General features: G+C 58.4%; 1 protein-coding gene across 1 annotated transcript; it reads right to left on the bottom strand.

The window, feature by feature from the left end:
- Positions 1-4,335: 4,335 nt before the first annotated feature.
- Positions 4,336-9,344, bottom strand: IRX1 (iroquois homeobox 1). Its single transcript, XM_055554833.1, has 4 exons — positions 9,087-9,344; positions 5,681-6,701; positions 5,077-5,149; positions 4,336-4,778 (listed from the first exon to the last, which is right to left on the bottom strand). Exons 1-4 carry the CDS (start codon positions 9,342-9,344, stop codon positions 4,721-4,723), a joined length of 1,410 nt encoding a protein of 469 aa, XP_055410808.1. The 3' UTR covers positions 4,336-4,720.
- Between the last annotated feature and the right edge of the window lie 10,720 nt (positions 9,345-20,064).

Below are 20,064 nucleotides of genomic sequence, written 5' to 3' on the forward strand. Positions count from 1 at the left end.
AGATGAATCTATGGATCATATTTGTTGACACATTTTCCTCCACCGAAAAAAGAAACACTTTTTATTTGAAAAGGAAGTAAAATACTTCTGGGGTCTCTAAAAGCACTGTGCAGCCAGGTCGGCCAGGCCCTCTGGCCCCCACACTCCTCCCAGGGGGGCCCGTGTTCAGACGTCTGTCCTGGGAGGGAGAGGGGACATGTCCAGCTTCAGGAGCTGGGCCAGCGGTCCCTGGGGGAGGACCTTCTGAGGTCTGGCACCTGGGAGCTAAGACTAGGGCGGGCCCCCGGGCGGACCTGCAGGTTCCTGTCCCCAGCAGAGCCCTGAGCTCCGTGGAGAGACCAGTCACCCCCCCAGCCCTGGGTGGACGGCCCTGCCCAGGAGGCCCTTCCCGGGGCCCGGTTCCTCCCACGTACACTCAGGGGACCCCTCGAGGTGGTGGGGTGCAGTCATCACCCCAGGCTTCACCCGCTCTACCTCCCAGCTGTGCCCCCTGGCCACCTAACCCTGGACTCACCAACCGCCATCCCCCCAACTCCCCCAACCCAAACCTGGAGCCGCATCCTGAGGGGGTTAGGTGAGGCAGGAGGCTCCCTGGGGCCTGGCGCCTCACGGGCCCACAAGGCACAGGCTGCGTGCTCAGTGGCGGGTACCAGAGCCTTCTCTGTCTGGCTCTTGGTGGTCCCAGTAAGCCTGAGTGCCTGGCTGACTTGCATCCCTGCGCTGGGGCCCCAGTGGTCCAGGCCCTGAGCAGAGAGCGCCGGAGGCTGGTCAGGCCTTCCAAGCCCCTGCCGTCTGTGTACCCCAAACCTGTGCCACGCTGCCCCCACCAGCAACCCTCCCTGGACCTGGCTTCCTTTCCCCCTTTCCCCACCTCCAGTTTGGATGCCCCAGAGGCAAAACCCTGCTCCTACTGGTGCACGGGCAGCCCCATCACTTTCACCAGCGCGTTCAGCAGCCCCAGCCTGACCCTGCTTCGGCCACCTGGCAACCTCGGGCCGGCTGGTATGCGGAAGGGAAGGGAACCCCAGGGCCAGGACCAGAAAGAGGGCTCGGCTCAGGAGGGGGGCTCAGGCCCCCTAAGGCCCCAGCATCTGGGGAGAGGACCAGGGCCCATCCTGACCTCACTGTCTCCCTCTCCCCCCTCCTCCTCTGGCTTCCGAGCGTCCTGGCAGAGTCCCATCGACAAGGACAACTGAAACTTTATAGGGCATGATTCATCGGGTGGCGGCCCCTTGGAGTCAAAGTGAGTATTACATTAATCAGTGTCAGGCCACTAAAACCAAGATATGAATATGAATTCTCCGTATCGCAGGCGAGATAAATGTGCTGGTGGTGAATATAACTGATCGGGGGAGGGAGGGAAGGAAGGGTGGTGGGAACGATCTCAGAGACCAGGGGGTCATCGGTTCAGACACGGCTCGCAACCCGCTCCCCAAGTCGTCAAACCTGGAATGGGGAGAGGGGGCTGGTCTAGAAGACCGCACCTGGGACCATCTCCCAGTACTGCTGCCGGTCTGGAGCAGAGAGGAGGTCTCAGAACCAGATGTGTTCTTTCTTCTCTTCCCTCAAATAAGACCCAAGGAAGACAGAAGTGCGCTGTTCAGACTTGGCAGGGGGGTCCTTTCTGTGGGAACCCCGGTGCCTGCGGAGGAGGGAGGCCAAGTCGCCAGCCTTCACCCAGCGGATGTCCGTCACCCTCACACAGTCAGGTTGGGTCTCCTGATAAGACAACTGTCAGCCTGTGAAACTGTCCTGGGCAGGGGTGGGGGGAAGGCAGGAGAGAGCGCCTCTGCACACACAGAAAGTTCCAGAAACACTTCCACTTTGGCTTTAAAGCCAAGGGGGTTTCTAGGTCTGCTCCCAGGTATTTCAGGGCCTCCCTGTGGGCACCGCACACCCTCGGCGTGCACGCCCTTAGGTGGCTGCAAGCGCTGGAGAGATGTAAACAAATACCACACAAAGGACAAAAATGCCTTTCAACGCGCGATTAAAAATTCATGTCCAGCTCTTCACTGGAGGAAAAAAATAACTCTGAGGCTGGCGATCTGATTTCTTTGGTGGGAGCTTCGGTCCCCAGGAGGGGAGCACAGACCCTTCACGACTTCTGGGCCACGGGGTTCTGACGCCTCAGAACCCCCTGGTGAGCAGCGTGGCCCAGGGGTCCCAAGTGTATTAGAGAAAAATAAAGAATGGAAATCTGGGTTGAAAGCAGAGACGCAGGCATGGACCAGCCTCTTAGACTGTTGGGGGGCTAGGGGTGAAAGGGGCAGAGCTGGACCAGGAGCAGAGGATTCCCAGGCCCACCCGAGTCCCACCTGCAGCCTCCCAGAGGCGATCAGGAGTCTCCCCAAACGCCTTGCCCACCTGGTGAGCAAGCTGGCTGTGGGCCGGGAGCTCCAATCCTCATCAGAGGGGGCAGAGCGCGCCTCCTCCAATGCTGGTAGGTGCACCCCCTCCCCAGACACAGGATTAGATATCCTGGTTCCCAGAGATCAAGGAGCGGGCCCAAGGCTCTGCCCAAGGACTCTGGACTGAGAGCCGAGGGCCCCGCTGACCCCTCAAGTCCTAGCAAGGAGGACAGGTCAGAGCTCCTCTGCCGATTCACAAAGCCCAGTGGGGATTCCTGGCAAAGGCGGGAGGGGATTCCTGGCTGGCTCACCAGCCCACCTCCCACCCCCCACCAACCCCATGCCAGCAGCCCACCCAGGAAGCCCAGCACCGCACGCCCCCCTCAATTTCAAACAACCAGGCGGCGCTCTCGAACACAGAGAAAGCCCTCCATTATCATTCGAGCCTGGCGCCCACAGCAGAGCCCCAAAGCCAAGGACCCCCAGGAAGGACACCTCCATCAGCCCCCCATCCCGCCCGCAACCCATAGAGGGCGCCTCGAGCACGTCGGTTGGGACCGGACGCGGCTCCACCGCGGCGGCCCCTCGGCTCCGAGGCCCGGTCCCCGCCGCCCCCCTGCTCCCCACCCAGGCACTCCCCCACCCCCGCACGTGTGTTCGCCCCTTCGGGCTCCTTTCAGCCTGGGGGACCCGGCGGAAACCTCTTCCTTTAGACTGATGGGGGCTGGGGGCGCGCTGGAGAAGGACGCGGGCGCCGGGCCGGGGGGCCAGAGGTGTGCACGCCCCTTCGTTCGCTGCGCCAGCGCCCCTTCCGCCGCCGCAGAGGAACGGCACCCCGCCTGTTTCGTCCCCTCAGCCGCGATCCTCGCCGAGGAAAGTAGCCCCCGGGGACAGCGGGTCCTGGAGGTCTCCAGGGCGAATATGGGGGCTGGGCTGGGGTTCGGGAATGTCCAGCCCGGCACCAGGGACTCGGCCTTGGCCCCAGGGGGACGGCTAACCCCGCGGCCTCCTTCCATCCTCGCGGGCGGTTTTATAAACGTTTGCTTTCTCAGCGCTAACGAATTCAATGCCGAGTGCTCGGCACCCTCTGGAAGCGCAGGTTGCGCGCCCTGCTCCGAGCGCCCCAGTCCTGACCGCTGCGGTCCCCGCAGGCGCCTGGCCGGCTCTCAGCCGCGCGTCCACGCTCCACCCGCTTTGTCTCCTACCATCGCTCCGGCTGCCTCCCAAGCGCGGCGGCCATCTGGGCGATACTGGCTCCTCGGCTCCCTGGGTGTGCCCAGGGCAGGGCGCCTGGGTTTAAAGGGGCGTCCCATGGAGACCAAAGCCCTCTGCCCTCTTTGTCACTGTCCCACCCCCGCCGCCATTATAGCAGCCCCCTCGCTCAAGCCCAGAGAACTACCTAGCTGCATCCCTGGCCTTTCAGCAGGAGTGTTGGAAAAAAAAAAAAAAAAAGAAAAGAAACTTCCAATTTATCCGAGTGTGATTTAGCCAAATAACTAAAAAATAAACTGAAAGCAAAATTTCATACTCCATTATGTCCTCATTCTACCCACGAAACGCCCCGACGCCACAGTGCACCGCTCAGACAACTGGTTATAAATTGATTTCAAATAGAAGTTCTCCTTTGGGGACAGGATTGAAAATTCTTTTCATTCCCCCGCCCCATCGTTTCCCACTTAAAAAAAAAAAAATCGTTTTATAAACTGCCTAAAATCGAACTCATTTATGTCTTGAGAAAGGCATGCCCAGATAAATCTGTAAGAGTTGCAAGGAACTGAACTGCCAACCAGAAACCGCCCTGGTAACAACATTAACAAATTCAACAACAGCTGAAAGGCTGAGAAACACCGGCCTTCGGGGGCGAAAACTCCCCAGGAGCCCCTTTCCCCAGCCAGGGGGAGTAGAAGCCCCCCGCCAGGATTTCGGATTCCAGGGTTGAGGACGCCCGCGGCGACGCCCAGCCACACACAGCAGCAGGAGCAGGGGCCACCATTTCGCTTAGTTTATTAGACAAAAATATATGATTTAGACAAGTTCGCTGACGCGCTATTTACAATCTGAAATCACTCTATATACAGGAAGGGCGGGGGGAAGACACAAGCACGTGGTGGGGGCATTTACCGAACCGATAGTCACCCGGAGCACGGTGACAGCCACCGAGCCTCGGGCACAGGCCGGCCGGGCTGCCTGGATGCGGAGCTCGGGTCGGAGGAGCCCCTTTCTGCAGAAAGCGATGGATGGGAGAGTCCTCGACTTCGTGGTCAGATCTGTCCTTTGCACTGGTCTGAAATATTTGTCTTAATTCCTCCCTCATCCCTTCCCTCCCAAAGATCTCCCCCCTCCCCCCGGGGAAAGTCAGAGACGACCCTGGATCAGGCCGACGGGAGCGCTGCTAGAATCCGCGGCGTCCCTTCCTGCGTGGCCAGCGAGCTGCAGGGGGGGAGGGAGGGGGGCGGGAAACAGCGAGACAAGAATAGCGCTGTCAGTGGACAGAAGCTGGAACCCGGCCGGGGGACTCTGCCCGCCGAGAGCCCGGGGAGGGGGGCGCGGGGTCGCCGGCCCGGCGCGGCTCCCGGCTCGGGAGAAACTCGGGTGGACTCCGCCAGCCGGCTGGGGTGCCGCGGGGCTGGCGGGCCAGCGCGCGCGCGGTCCACACGGGCTGCGCGACCCCGACACCGGCCCCCACCCCTCGCCCCCCGCCCGGCTGTAAAGGCCCACGGGCACTCACTTGTCGCGCACTGGCTGGAAGGGCGACTTCAACTGCTGCGCCGGCGAGTCCGGTCTGGGGAGGAGGTCTCTCTCTGGGAGGGAGGGGGAGACACCGAGCTTAAGGACCCAGACGGGGGGGGGGGGGGTGCCGCGTAGGGGCGCTGGGCCTCCCCCCTCCCCGCCCCTGGAAAGTGCCTCCAGAAACACCCCCGACCCCCCAGGGCAAGCCAGTGAGTGAGCAGGGCTCTCTCGGGGAGCCGAGGGCCTCGGTCTCCCTCCTCTACTTCAGACAGGAATCATGGCTCAACCCCAGCCCAGTGGCCACCGGGTCTCACCCTCCGGGGCAGTCAGTGCCCCCAGCCAACGCCCCTCCTGGCCAGTGATCCCCTCCATGCCATCCTCCCCGAGCTAGTGCTCCCCTATACATCCCCTTCCCCCGCCCCCCAGTGCTCCCCTCTACCGCCCCCCCACCGGGCCACTGATCCCCTCCACCACCCCACCCCTGAGTCAGTGCTCCCCTTGCCCCAGCCCCCTCCCTGGCTAGTGCTCCCCTCCGCCCCCAGGCTCGCCCCGGTTCCCAGATTCCTGGCCTGGGGCGGGGTGGACGCCCCTGGGTGCCATACCTGGGAGCGAGGGGCTGCTACGGGCCGAGGCCTTGTCGCCATGGAGCACCCCCGCGGCCACGGGGACCGGTGGCTGCGGCGGGGGCGGCGCCGACAGGTGCGGGCCGTGAGGCGCGCCCACGCCCAGGAAGGAGCGCACGTTAAGCAGCGAGCCCTGTGCGAGGAATGCGCCGTTGGTCCAGTTGGAAAACTTGCCGATGTGGCAGGTGTACAGTCCGTGGCTGGGCAGGAAGGCAGGGTGCTGCAGCGGCGCGCCCGCGGGGGGCCCGTGCGCGCCGCCGGGGTGGCCGGAAGGCGGCGGCGGCGAGGCCTTGGGCGCACCGTCGGGGCTGGTGGCCGTCTCGGCCAACGACCAGATCTTGGGCTTGCTGTTCGGCGCGCCCTGCAGGCCGCCCGCCGCCGCAGCGCCAGGGCTCAGCAGGCGCGTGCTGCCGGGCTCCGGGAGCTCCTTGGCCAAGCCCAGGGGCGAGTCTGGGGGCTTGAGTGAGTCGGCGGCTGTCAGCGGCGAGCCCTGGTCTCGCGCGAGGGCCGTGGGCGCGTCGGGCGCGCGCGGCGCCTCGGCTTTGTCCTCCTCGTCCTCGTTGCTCTGGTCGCCGTCGTGCTCGTCGATATCGATGCTCTCCAGGTCGATCTCTTCGTCGTCCTCAGCCTTCTCCGGGTCCCCCTCGGTGTCGCTTCCGAAGAGAGCGCCGTCCTCCTGGTCCTTGCTGCGCGCGCCCCACGTCACCTTGTTCTCCTTCTTGAGGCGCCGGCGCGCGTTGGCGAACCAGGTGGAGACCTGCGTGAGGGTCATCTTAGTGATGATGGCCAGCATGATCTTCTCGCCCTTGGTGGGGTAGGGGTTCTTGCGGTGCTCGTTGAGCCAGGCCTTGAGCGTGCTGGTGCTCTCCCGCGTGGCGTTCTTGGGCCGCCCGGGGTCCCCGTACTGGAACTGCCCGTAGGGGTAGTAGGCGGGAGACGTGTGGGCCGCGAAGGTGGCGGGGTGCACCCCGGGGTTGTCCTTGAGCTCATACTGTGAACCCTGCAGCCACAAGGCCCAGCGAGGGAGAAGGAGGAAAGCGGCAGAGAGAGAGACACAGAGGTGAGTCCCCGAAACTGCGCGAGCCGGGGGCAGACAGTCCAGCCTGCTCCGGAGCAGGAAGCCTACCCTAATGCACCACCCGGGTTGGAAGAGGGGGTCAGGTCACAAACCGCCCCCAGAAGCGGCGCTTCCGCCAATCACCGAGACTTTTTTTTTTTTTTTTTGTCACTCAAGAAAAGTTCCAGAATCCTCGAAATGTGCTCCGAAGACCACAGCGGGCGCCGGGGGCCCCCAGAATTTCCCTAGGCCGCCCTTGCTGCCCCCACCCCCACCTCCCACAACCACTCCAGAAGCCCGGATTTCCAAGTTTATCTCACACTCGCTCGAGGGGAAAACCTTTTAACTGGGCTGATAAAACAGTTTCTCCAAACTCGGAGGACCAAGAGCCCAGGCCCCCCCTCCCTTCTACCCTGAGGGGGTCAAACAAAATAAACCGTCCCGGGTTTTCAGAGAATCCAAATCCGCCAGCAATTTAAAATGAAAGCATACTTCTTTTAGCTCCCAAGTTAAATCTGCATAGAATGGCTCACCCGCACTTAAAGGTCTATAGTGGGTGACAGGCAATTTAAAATTTTAATCCTGGCCGTGATCGACAACAATAACAAAAACACCGTTTGTTTTTTTTAAATACAAAAAGAAGGCTTATCCGGTAAAACATTAACGCGAGGCCCCGAGCGCCGGCTGCGCGAAGCAGAACCGCTTCCGCGGCCCCTTCTCAAGTTTGACTTTGATCAGGAGCTAGCAAGCACAAACTGTTTGCAGGCATTTAGAGGCGGTGATTTATTTGCAATCAATATTCTTTTTATCATCGGTAGTAAAACACAGCAAGTCAAATTATCCCACCAGGTTTTTTGGTAAATAACATTTTATCTTTCTAACAACCTCATTAGGCCTCATTATTACCATAAATTGCCCAGACAGACATTCACTCACAATTTTATCTTTTGACTTCCAAATCCCCAACCGTAAGGGCTTGGAAAACCTAGGCACAGAATTTGAGTTTGGATTTAGGCTTTCTTTCCAAGAAGGGACAGGAGTCCAGGAGGAAACACAGGCACACACACATACCTTTGGGGGGTGGGGGGGGCGGATTTCTATATAATTTGCCATTAAAGCAAAAAAAAAAAAAAAAAGCATCTCTGTTTCCAACCACAATACAATAGGAGTGGGTCCTCACCGCAGGGCCCCCACCCTCCTGCACAAACACAGGCAGGTTTCCCAAATGGCACATAACTATTCAAGTTTTCTGTTAAAACAAATTATATATATATATATATATATATATATATATATATATATATATTTCTCCATGTAAAAACTGTCGAGTTGTGTTAGCAGACGGGGACCTCCGACTCTGAGAAAGTTGCAAAAAGCAGAAGATTTCTTGGACTATTTAGTTCGGCGGTCGAAGCCACACAGATAACGTTTCTCTGGCCAGATTTCGTTTTCTGCCTAATCTTTGCAAAACGTCCTTTGCACGTTTCTAATTATTTTGGTTGTAACTGTAAGGAAGACATTTCGGCCGCCTCTCTGCTGGGAATTCTCTTTGAAAGGATACCTTGTAAATCTCTCATCGCTTCCCCGGCATCCCCGCCGCCAGAACAAAATGGGAGCTGATCTTTTTCCAGAGCAACCGAGCTCAACGGCAGCTGGGGTCGCTTTCAGAGAAATAGGCTTTCTTTTCAAAACTACAAGAAAAGTTCCAGCAAAGCACGCCGGCCGTCTTGCTCCTGTACAGTTGCCTGGTGTTTATTTTCTGTCTCTTCTTCGCGGAGTGGGGAGACCTGCGGGGGGGAGGGGGGTGCCTGCAAACTGCATGACCCTGCGGGCAGCAGAGCAGGAGGGGGCTGCCTCCCCGACCCCTGCGCCCGGCGTGCAGTCCCCAGCAGTCCGAAGTTTTAAACTAGGCTTCGCAGGCAGACCTTAGAGAAATGGATCCCTTAGACCAACGGCCCTGAGGAGCATTCAATCTGCAGCACACTCCCCACCCCACCCCCCATATCTGACACCCACTGGGACAGGAGGCTAAGAGGACAGCATTTATTTTAAGCCCAGGGACACTGTTCTTTTTAATCCTCCATTATATAACGCAAGAAGAAAAGTGCTTTTCTTTTCGGTGCAAATGAAATGAAAACTTTAACAACTTACGGAAGTCAAAGCAAACACCGTTTCAGATGCCAACAATTATTTCGCCTTTTTTGTTTTTAAATTTCAAATTTGCACTCCGGCCTTGGAGACCCCCTCGGCCCGTCCGAGCTCCATTGTTAGCCTTATTCTGACCGCCTCTATTTCGCTTTAAAAGGTTCCCTCGGGTGCACGGGATACAACCGCACGAGTTCTGCCCGAGAGGAGGAAAAATCGAGTCTCTGGTCCCGGCCCAAAAGCTGAAAAGGTCGCGCAGCGGGGCCCGCGGCCCGGGAAGGGGCGGCCGGGTAAAGGGCCCGCCTGCCCCGCCGCCGCCACCGAATCGGGGGCGTCGGGCACGAGTTTGTCCCGACCTTCAGCGCAGGCCGCTGGCCCCCGGCCTGCTCCGTGGGCCTCCCTACCCCCACCGGGACCCCCCGAGCGACCCAGGTCTCCCATCTCCCCGCTTCCCCAGGCCCACGGGCCGGGCCGTTACCGGGCCGGCCTCTCAGCGCTCCCCGCCGCCTCCGCCCCGCCGGACTGGGCCGCTCGGCCTCCCCGCCCGGGCCCCCGCCCCCTCGGCCCGGGCGCCCTGATCGCGCCGCCGGAGGGCAGCGCGTGAGAGCGGGCCGGGAGCACTCACCATCTGAGAGAAGAGGCTGAGGTCGGCGGCGTAGGGTAGGAAGGCGCTGTAGTTGGGCGCGCCCGCGTAGGGGCCGGCCGCCGCGTACATGCCCAGCACCGAGGTGACCGCTGCCGCCCCGGCTCCCGCGCCCAGCTCCGCCGCCCCCGGCCGGCCCGACGAGGCGGCGGCCGCGGCGGCGGCGGCGGCCGCAGCCAGCACCCCCGGGCGCTCGCCGCCGTAGGCGCCGGGCCCCGCGGCGCTCAGGTACTGCGGGTAGCCCAGCTGCGGAAAGGACATGTCCGCGGAGTCGGCGGCGGCGGCGGCGGGCAAGTATCAAAGAGGCGGGGGAGGTTAGGCGCGGGGCTAGGGAAGGCCGGTGCCGGGGTTGGGGGCAGCGGGCCGCCGGCCGGGCGCGCTCGGGCCGGCCCGGAGGCGGGGGCCGGTGGCTGTTCCTCGGCCCCGGTGCTCGCTGGCGCCCGGCTCCAGGCTGCGCCCGGCTCCGCGATCGCGCGCCGACTGCGGCGGCCGCCCTCAGCTCGGCGGCGCGGCTTTCAGACACAATTTGAAGTTGATGCTTTGATTGGCATCCCCTTGAGCGCTGGCCCCGCCCCCGGCTCCCCCGCTCCCCGCCCGCCCCCTCCCCGCCGCCCGCCCTCGCCGGCCGCTCCTGCCCCTCCCGCCGAGCACGTGGTGCCCCGCGCCGGCCGGGCCACCTCCGCCCGCCGAGCGCCCGGGCTGCCGGGGCGGGCCCGCAGGCCGCGTCCCGGTCGGCGCGCCCGGCCGTCTGACAACCTGTCGACGCGGGTTTACAGCTGGCGGACACCGGGGTCTGCAGTTTCGCAGCCCTGGCGCGTCTTGCTTGCTCACAAAACACCACCTCGGCGCCTGCCTTCCCACCGTTGGGCCGGCAGGGAAGGGGCGGGCGAAGGCGCGGTGCCAGCCGGCGAGGAGCGCCCTCTCCTCCGAGCTCCGGGCACCTCCTCGGACGTCCCCCCGGGACCTCTTTTGGCAGAAGTGCCCCTAAACCGGCGGGGCGTGGCACCCCGAGACGGGCAGGGTGTCCCCCTGCCCCCGCCACCCGGGATTAACGGGGCATCCCTCCGGCAGGGGCTGGCTCTCTGCACTCGGAGAAGCGGGCACCCGCCGAGCACCGCGAGCTTTTCCAGCAGTGAGAACTTTGAGAAAGGCCACCGGCTGCGAAGCTTGAAGGAAGCTAACGGCTGGTTCTTTGGGGGCGGGGCGGGGCGGGGAGGGTATCTTTTCTTTGCGGAGAAAGTACCACCGCGGAGGGAGAGACACAGGCCGCCCCCGCCCTGGCGACAGGAGGGGCCAGCGTGGCCTGGACACCCCTCGTTTGTCCACTAGGCGAGCAGATGCTGGAAGTCAGCTTGTGCGCAGCGCGCCGGCCCGAGGCGGCGCCGCGACGAGGCCGGGGACGGGGCATCACGCTCCCGCCGCCCTCGCCCCTTCTCTCCGCCTGACCGCCCGCCCGAAGAGCCGAGAGCTACACGGCAGGGCATCGCGTGCGCTCGGGGGGGCGGATCCGGGGTGCCTGGGGTCTGGTGGGGCTGGGGCGCAGACGCCCAGAATGCTTGGTCCTCCTGGCCTCCCTGCCTGCGCCTTGGACCGCGCTGGGGCAGGCCGCTCCTGAGCGGCCCTCGGGGTTTGGCCCTGGAGGCTGGGTGGGCGGCGCGCCCCCGGGTACCCGCCTGGGCTCACTCTCCTAAGCTGCGGCCAGAGCTCGGCGAGTACTTCCTGCAGCTGCATTCCGGCGCGCGGAGCCATGCAGGGGTGGCGTCCATGGGCCTGGTGTCTCCCTCGCTTTGGGCCCGTTGGAGACCACAGAACTGAGGTCAGGTCCTGAGCGCGCCCTGCGTCTGTACCTTGGACACCCAGGCATCCATCTCCAGCCTCTAACTCCCTCTTCCAGTTGCTAGGGACCTTCCAGGCCCAGGGACTTTAGAAGCATCCGGAGAGATTCGGGTTCCCCAGCTGGAGACCTGAGGACAGAGCCAGCGCCTGTAATTAGCCGCAATAACGCCCATAATAGTAATTACTAATTACCAGCTGTGTAACCAGGCTTTATTTTCTGTGTTCAGAGTCAGATTTTCTTCCTGGTCATGCTCCCCCCCACCCCTTATCTCCAACCCCGACCTCACCCCACCAGTCCCTCTTACCCACAGCAACTGCTAGGGCTCCTTTCCTGCAGTGACAGCTTCTGGGGGTGGGAGGGCAGCGGGCAGGTGGGCGCTCCTGCTCTGGGAAGCCCCTGACCACAGCTTCCTCCTGCCCCCAGCCCCCCAGCCCACACTCCCCAACCCCCTCTCTCGCCAACACCCAAAACAAACCAATGGGCCTTGGCCACTGTCCTGTTTAGCAAGCTCCAGTGTCACGTTTCAGGGTGACAGGTAAGCACAGGTAAGATAAGGCCTCTTGTGAGACCTGAAGAGCCAGATGAAATGTACGCCCAGAGAAACTTCCGGTGTCAAGATTGAGCCACAGGATGAATCACCTTCTTCCCAGCCCTACTTGCAGCTGTGTGAGCCCCTCACACCGTAGCCATCCCAGCCTGGGGAAGATGGAGGAAGACAGGACAGCCTTGTCCTGACCCCCAAGGGGCCCAGCAATGCCACCCTCCACGCTCTGGCTGTATCTGCATCACCTCCTCTCTGGTCCTGGAGTGATTCAGGTTCCTGAACGCACCTGAGAGGTGAGTGGGAAGGGCCCACCAGAAATAGTTCCTGGGGATAAGGCGGTTCTGGGGGAACTGGTACTAAGAAGGCCTGTGGACTGGCCCCCAGGGAGCCCTGGCAAGATGCCTGAGGGTGCCTGTAGGCCTCCCTGAGGGCCAGGCACAGGATCCTAATGGAGTCGGGCAACCACCCCTTCCCTTCTTTCTCCTTGGTACAGGGGTACAGGGGAACCCCAAAATTTGCACATAGAAAACTTGGAAGCAATGTACACAAAAAATAAATTAAAAAAAAAATTAAGAAATGTGTCCAATCATCAAGAGGGGAGCAGAGAAAGATCTAGAACTTCCTGCCTCAGTGTCTTGCCACTGGCCCTCTACTTATTTTTAACGTCAAGTGGTGAAGTAGAGCCCAGGAAGGCCCAGGGTGCCTGAGCCAGGAGAGTGGCCCTCTGCCCAAAACCTCCTTGGGGCTGACTTGACTAAGCGCTAGTGGATCCAGAATTTTCCCCAAGAGGCCAGCCCAGCTCAGCAGCTCAGCTCTTCCGACGACGTCCAGGCCATCCACAGGACGACCCTGGCCCTGCACCAGAGGCTGGAGTTGGGGAGGGGGGGTGGGCGGTGGGGCTCTAGCTGTCCCTCCCTTACAGCTCCCAGCCCTGCTGCTCTGGGCCCGAGCGGGGAGAGCCCCGCTTCGCAGAACGTTAGCCACCATCGCCGCCTTCCCTGGGGTGGCTCAGGGGGGCCGGATGCCTGGTCCGGGAGCCGCAGGGACGGGGCATTCCCCCAGCCGGTCTCCTCCCGGTCTGCCCAGAGCCAGAGACAGGGCCTGGGAGCCGTGCAAAGCCGGACCTAGGGGTCGCTGCAAGGTCGAATCGAAGCTCGGGCAGGCTGGGTCCCGGAGCCCTGTGCTCAGTAAGGACCCCCACCCTCTCAGGGACCCGAGGCGATTGGCCTCCATCGCCCCGCAGAACTCCCTTTGGCTGGAAAGCCGGGACTCTTGGCGCCCCTCCCGGCTAGGACGTGAGCCTCGGGAGGCACCCACGCGTGTGCAGGGCCCGCGTGTGCAGACGCGGCTCCGGAGGGAGGTGACTCTGCTGGGCGGGGTGAAAGATTCCCAGGCCGCTTACCGGGAGGGGGCGGGCCTGGGGTGATGGGTGAACGAGGCGCGTTTGAACCAACTTGGCGGAAAGTTCATGTGCTCCGTTCCATTACGGTGGGCGGGGGCTGGGGGGCGGGGAGCGGGTTTTCTAACTGGAGGGAATTGCTATCACCCACCTGAAACATATCCTGTGCTTTTTCTTTCCCCAGACCCCCATAAAAGTTCCTCCAGTTCCCTTCCCTACCCCTGCCCACCGCACCCTCTGTTTACATAAGAATGAGATTAAGTGTACCAAATAGCATCCTCATTTACAATTTTATTCCCTCGGAAATAAACCTCCAGCCTTGCGGACCCAGGTCTCTGAGGAAGAGGAGGAAGCTCCCGGGGACCCAGTCCAATCCCCGAGCCCTCATGGACCTGCCTTTGTCGCCAAGGCCGGAGCCACTTAGACCTACTCGGGCACAGCGGGCGGCGCCTCGGCCCTGTCTCCTGCCTTTCCAAACGGCCCGTATTTGATTTGCAGATATCGGGGCTGCCTCTCCGGGCCGCAGCTCGGATTGGAGGCCGGCCGGGCAGCCTGACCCTGGCGGCACCCTGCCCCTGCGGCCAGTCCCCCGCCCCAAACCTTGCACCCCGATGGATGAAACCCAGGTCAACACTTAGGACCTTTCTCCCGCAGGATCCAGCCGGAAAGCCACACCCGCTTAGGGACAGCGAGACGAGTGTCAAACAGTCCCCGGGCAGCCGAGACCCTCTCAGGAGCGTCCAGCTCTCACCGTGGAGCCCAAGGGCTCCAGCCCGGAGCCAGCCGGGTTGGTCGGGCCACGGCAATTCCGCAGTCCCCTCGGTCTGGACCCCTCCGGGCCGGGCCTGCGCGCTCCGGCGACTCCAGGCCCAGACCCACGCGGAGCCCGACCGAAGGTTAGCCCTGGTGCCTCCCGGCCTAGACTAGCACCCAGCAAACGTCCTGAGCGAACGGGACTGCCGAGACCCCGCGGCGAGACTTGCGCGCCTGCCTGGCACGACAAACCCAGTGGGGCTGGCGGAGGAGATTCCAGAAAAACCCGGGGAGAAAAATCGCCGTGCAGCAAGGGCGGTGGACGGCCAGATGCTCGGGGTCAAGCCCCGCACGAACGCACGAACGTAGAGCGCGTGTCTGGATGGAGGGGGCCGTGCCCCCCGGGCGCCGCGAGCCTCCTGAGCCGGCCTCCGTTTCCCCCGGTGGAGACACGGACCACAGGGCCCCGGCCTGGAGTGTCGGAGGAAGCGAATTACATGCGTGTGCGCACATGTCAATATTTTATAAACCTCCCCTTAATTAACCAGATCATTTCCATTATGCCTCCAACCCCATCCACCGCAACGGTGTGAGGGTTTGCAGGCTTTATAATTTGATGCCACCAGACGGTTGCTCGGGGGCAGAGGTGTGATCGCCCGCGCCAGCTGCACTTGTATTTATTTGTTTTTCTCCCGTGTTCCTGTAGGGCGCCATTATGCAGTTTTTAATTAGTTTGTGTTTGTAGTTCACCCGTCCCAAATCAATGCCATCCCGGAGCACGGCGATGTAAATTCTCGAAGTACAGGTGTAGCTGCCTGCTCGGGAACACGGGGAAGCTCGTGTCTGACAAATGAAAGCCGGGCGGACTGTCAGCTCTCGGCAGCCAAGAGGCTCAGATCAAAGCCATCGGGGACTCCTGCGCCCTCGGAGCGCCTCAGTGGCGGCGGCTCCTAATGCTATTAGAGGGAGAGTCGGGTGCAGCTTGGCGTGGGGGACAAAGTGACTTTTCATTTTGCTGGAATCCTGGGCTCCCTGGGCCAGTGCCGGCCTCCCGCGCGCCCTGGCCTTGGGGCCTGGTGGGCTCCGGATGCCCGGCTGGCTGTGGGCGCGCGTGCACGGACCCAGCGCTGGAGAAAGGTCATTCCCACTTCCCGCGGGGTTCCGCAGCCCTTTCCTAGAACCCACGGCCAACAGCCGGGACATTGGGAATCTCCAGACGGGAGAACGCCCCCACCCCCTACTCCCAGGTCCTGCTCATTTCTCTTCTTGAAATGACCTCTGTGCAATGAGTGCAAATTATTCTTCCCAGCCACCAGGGAATTCTTTTAAAGATTTTTTTTTTTTTTTTTTTGGATCGGGAATAAGAGATTGTTCATCTTTAACTAGACCACATAGAAATTATGATTCAACAGCAGTGTGTATTTAATTAGAGTAATCTCACTTGAATTTAATTACCTAATGAATTATTTGTTTAAAAGGTAGAACGTCTTGTTTGCCAAGTGTGGTGCAGACCTCTGATAAGAACTTGTGTTATAAGGACATTACAGTATAAAGCAGCCATGTAGTCAGGTTTGCGTTTAACTCTTTGCATGTGTAATGGTTACTGTAACACCCAACACACACACTGATCGTCTCCGGAAGGCTGAGGGGAGGGCAGAAGCTCCATTAGCCAAACAGAGGTTTAGTTCTGTTGTGCAGGCAGGGCCCCTTCGAAATTAATATCTTCCAACCACTTTCCTCATACACATCTATTTTTAAATGTATTTTTCAATAGTTTTGTGTGTGTGTGCCAGATGACAGCTGCCTATTATGACTCATTTTATGATTCATATTTGCAATGAAGTGGTACATCTCCTTCAGGAAAACTCCAGCCTAGCTTCTCTGGGTGCCTGAACCTCCATACTAGTGACAGGAAGGCTTTCTGAGGTCATCGAACGTTAGAGGAAGGGAAGCTACAATGCCCCAGACTGTGATCTTAACTCCTAGTGCCTAAATAATGGAAGGATTTCATCCCCTCTCGTTTTATAAGAGCAAATGACTCCAAACCGTGCCACCCTTTCCAATGGGCTCTGAAGGGGACGTGTCTCAAGCTGAACATACATGAAATCCACCTGGTTGAATTCCACTGTTATTTTCATTCATGGGTCATTAACCAAATATTTAATTGTAGATTTGGGCACTATTATCACATAAATATTAAGTATTAATAATATAGTGTTCAACTAAGTAGGAATAGGCTTATGAGAAAAAATAAAAAACTTTGATAAGAATTATTAACTTTTTTAGAGTCTCTTATTTTTATCACAGCTGTGCATTTTAAAACTGATGCTTTAGCAACTGATAGTGGTTATTAATAAATTATAAACTTAATCATGTTAAGTTATGGTTACAGTCGCATCTTTCTTCCTAAGAAATAGATCTACATGAATACATATTTTAAACTTAGTTATAAATTTACTTCACATATTCTTCCAAATAACAACTGATGATAACAACCAGAAAGGACATGAGATAATAGCTTAGGGATGATAATACATTCCTCAGATCTGAGCAAATCCAAAGACGATTTGCTAGTAAAATCCTCAAAGAAAATGGTTTGTGAGTGATGGAAGAAGGAAAATACTTAATAGCATATTTATGTTGGGCTCTTTCCAAAATGTTTGAAATTTAGACCAAAGAGTATTCCATCTCCCATGAGTCCCTCTCAACCCTCAATCACTTATATTATTAAAGATAAAACCTACCTACTAGAAATACCTTTGTAAAATACCAATTGATAAATATAGGTCCATACAACAGTCTGGGTAGAAATTTTCATCTTCCATGCATAATGTGTGGACCACAAGTCACTGGCTGATAGGTTAAAAATCTATTCATTTAAGAGGCATTCATTCAACAAAAGTACCCCCACAGAGGACTCTTTGGGAGTTCAGGAGACTGTTTCTGGAAAGTTCTGAAGATAGGCAAAGACCACCAGCATCTTCTAGGACCATTATAGAAGAGCAAAACCGGGGGTATGAGTGCTCAAAGGATTTCCCAGGCGAGAGTACTGGACTGAGTTGCCATTTCCTCCTCCAGGGCGACCTTCCCAACCCAGGGATGGAACCCACATCTCCGAGTCTCCTTTATTGCAGGCGGATTCTTTACCATTGATCCACCAGAGAAGCCTGAATGGTCTGAGGGGGGAGCCTTAAAAAGCCCCAGACCAGGGCACCTTTGCCTGCTCTTGTACAGACATCCCTTGCACTGTAAGGGTGCCCAGGGATTCTCCGGAGTTCAGGGCGTCTGTCTGTCTTTGTCTGCCACCTCCCCCTCCTCTTCACCCCTGGCAAGAAAAACCACACAGAGAGGCCTGAGGTGATGCCATCCTTGAGGGTGTTGAGTGAGTGTGGATGCAAGGTGGGAATGAAGTGCTGAGAGAAGGAAGAAGCTCAGGAGGGTAGGTTTTCTTCTCCCAGACACTCCTGCAGAGGATCCTTTGGCCCAGGGAGCACAGCACCTCCATGACCCAGGAGGAGGCCACTGTGGGCAGAGCCCCAGGTCAGGAAGGTCCCCTTCTCTGATTCCTGCATGCCTGCCCTCCCCGAGCCCCTTCTCTTAGAGCCCCTCCTAATGCTCTCGAGCTGAGGAAGGCTCCCAAGTCCCGGACAGACCGTCCACGCTGCCAGCTACAGGCGCCCTTTGCCCTCCAATGCAAAAGCACGTGGCCTGTGGTCCACCCTCTTGGCAATAAACTGAGTGACTGGTAGGCTAATCCTAGCCCCTGATTCAACCAGGGATGGCCGTCAATGGTCAGAGGTGGGTCAGCTCAACCTCTTGCACTGGGAATATTGTGTTTTACTAAGGGACTGTCTGTGCATGGACACAAAGCTTGCGGGAAAGACCCACTCTCTGGATGGAGGGTGAGGGAGGGCCGGTCCTCCCCAACCTCTCTTTGAAGAAAGGGAGGATTAACACCCTCTTGACCAGTGACCACTGCCTCTCAGATGCAGCTGATGGCAGAAGCTAGTTTGGAAGAGACCTTCTGAATCCTGCCACCCGTCTTAAGCTGCCCCAGCCACCATAACAAGACCCTGCAGCCTGTGGTTTCAACAAGGGAAGTATGTCTTCTCACAGTTCTGGGGGCCGGAAGCCCAAGGTCAAGGTGTCGGCAGGTTTGATCTCTCTCCCCCTGGCTTGCAGATGGCTTCCTTTCTGGTCCTGCTGGTCCTCTGTGAGTCCAGGTTTCTCTTTTTTAGGATTACTGGTCAGATTGGATGACGACCCACCCTAAAGAGCTCATTTTAAAAGATGAGTGAATGCTAGTCGCTCATTTTTGTGACCCCATGAACTGTAGCCCACCAAGCTCCTCTGTCCATGGGATTCTCCAGGCAAGAATAATGGAGTGGGTTTCCATTTCCTCCTGCATCATTTTAAAAGAATCACATCTTAATTTAAAGGCCCATCTGCAAATACTGTCACCTTCCGAGGTGTTACGGGGTTAGGCCTTTAGAGGGAACACAATTCAACTCAGAACACCACCCACAGCCACCCAGCCCCCTCCCACTCCAAACAGCATCAGGGTTCATTAGTTGAAGCCCTGCTCACTTCTGACACAACAATACATCCTTTAGTTTGGAGGCAGAAAAATCCTAGAAGAAGCTCCAGAGTTGTTCCCTCCTCAATTTTGTAGAGCACAAGAACACCTTCATTAAAACCAAAACAAAAATGTGTAATGTTCAGTAGGGTATTATATTTCCTATTTGAAGCCTTCCCAGTGTTGGTTATTATCAGAGGCTAAAGTTGGCCACTCTGTCCATCTCAACTATAAGAGGACTTTCCTGTAACAGGGTTAAACTCTCTAGACGAGAAGAGCCTTAGTTTTGAAGCAAGCATGTCTGAGAAAGTGAATTTTATTCTAAGCCTGTAGTGATGTCTGCCTTGTCTCCATCCCTCTGAGGCCATCCAGCGGCTCTAGGAGGCTCCGCGCCATAGATGCATCCCCCCTGCCTCCCGGTCAATTATGTCGGGAAAATTTCAAAGGCATCAGTTAAGCCCTGTTTCCCAGATTTTGCTAAAGAGGCAAAGACTGCACAGTAGTTAAGCCTCTGACTCGTATCTGCTGGGGCCCTAAGGTTGAGGGTTAGGGCATAGACATAAGTCTGGTCGGGAAGGAATTGCCAAAAAAAAGGAAAATTTGAGCCCCATTCCGTCTTTTATCAGCAGCCGCACCTCTCTGCCAGCAGATGCATCATCAGCAAGGCGGCAGGGTGCTGGGAGAGCCCTTGCGATCATTTTACAGGCTGTGGACCGCGTGACATTATCTCTAGAGTTGAGCTAAGTGGTGTGTCTAAGGTCACTTAGCCAGTGTGTAATAAATCCAGGATTAGAACCTCAGCACACAGTTCGACAGTGTGACAGGACAGACGGACTCTCTGATCTCCGGATGTGACCTCCTTCCCACCCTCTCCTCCCAAACCCCGAGGGAACCCCTGCACCTGGGTCCACCGATCCTGTCTCAAGACCACCAGCGGGCAACTTGGGGTGCTCCTGGCTCCTTCCTCCCTCCATCTGCCTTCCTTTCTACCCCTTTTTTTCATTTATTCTCCTAACAGGCACTTGTGGAGGAACCACTTTAAGAAACGGACAGCGTCATGTGCTGCGAGGGATGCTAAGATAAAGGAGACAGCTGTCCTGATCACCTAAGTGTCTAAGGTGAGGTTGACAGTTTGGTAAAACACATACAAACACCTCCTTACTCTGCAAGGCAGAAAGAAGTGCCAAGAGGGATGTCCTAGCTCTTTAACATCAGGATCTCAGCTCCAAATCCCCCTTTACCTTTGTTTGGCTCTGTGATGCTGAGCTCTGCAAGCCCCGTGTCTGCTTCACTAGTATCTTTCCCTTAAACTCTGCCAACAGAGGATGCTTGGTGGTGTGGTGGTGGTGTGTGTGTGTGGTGGTGGGGGGCGGGGGCCGGGAGGTGGATCCTGCAGGATGGAAGGAGCC

The sequence above is a fragment of the Bubalus kerabau genome, chromosome 18 (genome assembly GCF_029407905.1).
Source record: "Bubalus kerabau isolate K-KA32 ecotype Philippines breed swamp buffalo chromosome 18, PCC_UOA_SB_1v2, whole genome shotgun sequence".
Taxonomy (NCBI): domain Eukaryota; kingdom Metazoa; phylum Chordata; class Mammalia; order Artiodactyla; family Bovidae; genus Bubalus; species Bubalus kerabau.

Excerpts from the sequence above, each read along its gene's own strand:
- IRX1 (XM_055554833.1), bottom strand. The coding sequence starts at position 9,344 with ATGGGAGACCTGGGTCGCTCGGGGGGTCCCGGTGGGGGTAGGGAGGCC. Across the intron at positions 6,702-9,086 it reads CGGGCAGAACTCGTGCGGTT|GGTTCACAGTATGAGCTCAA; the intron begins GTATCCCGTGCA and ends TTGTGGCTGCAG. Across the intron at positions 5,150-5,680 it reads TAGCAGCCCCTCGCTCCCAG|AGAGAGACCTCCTCCCCAGA; the intron begins GTATGGCACCCA and ends CCTCCCTCCCAG.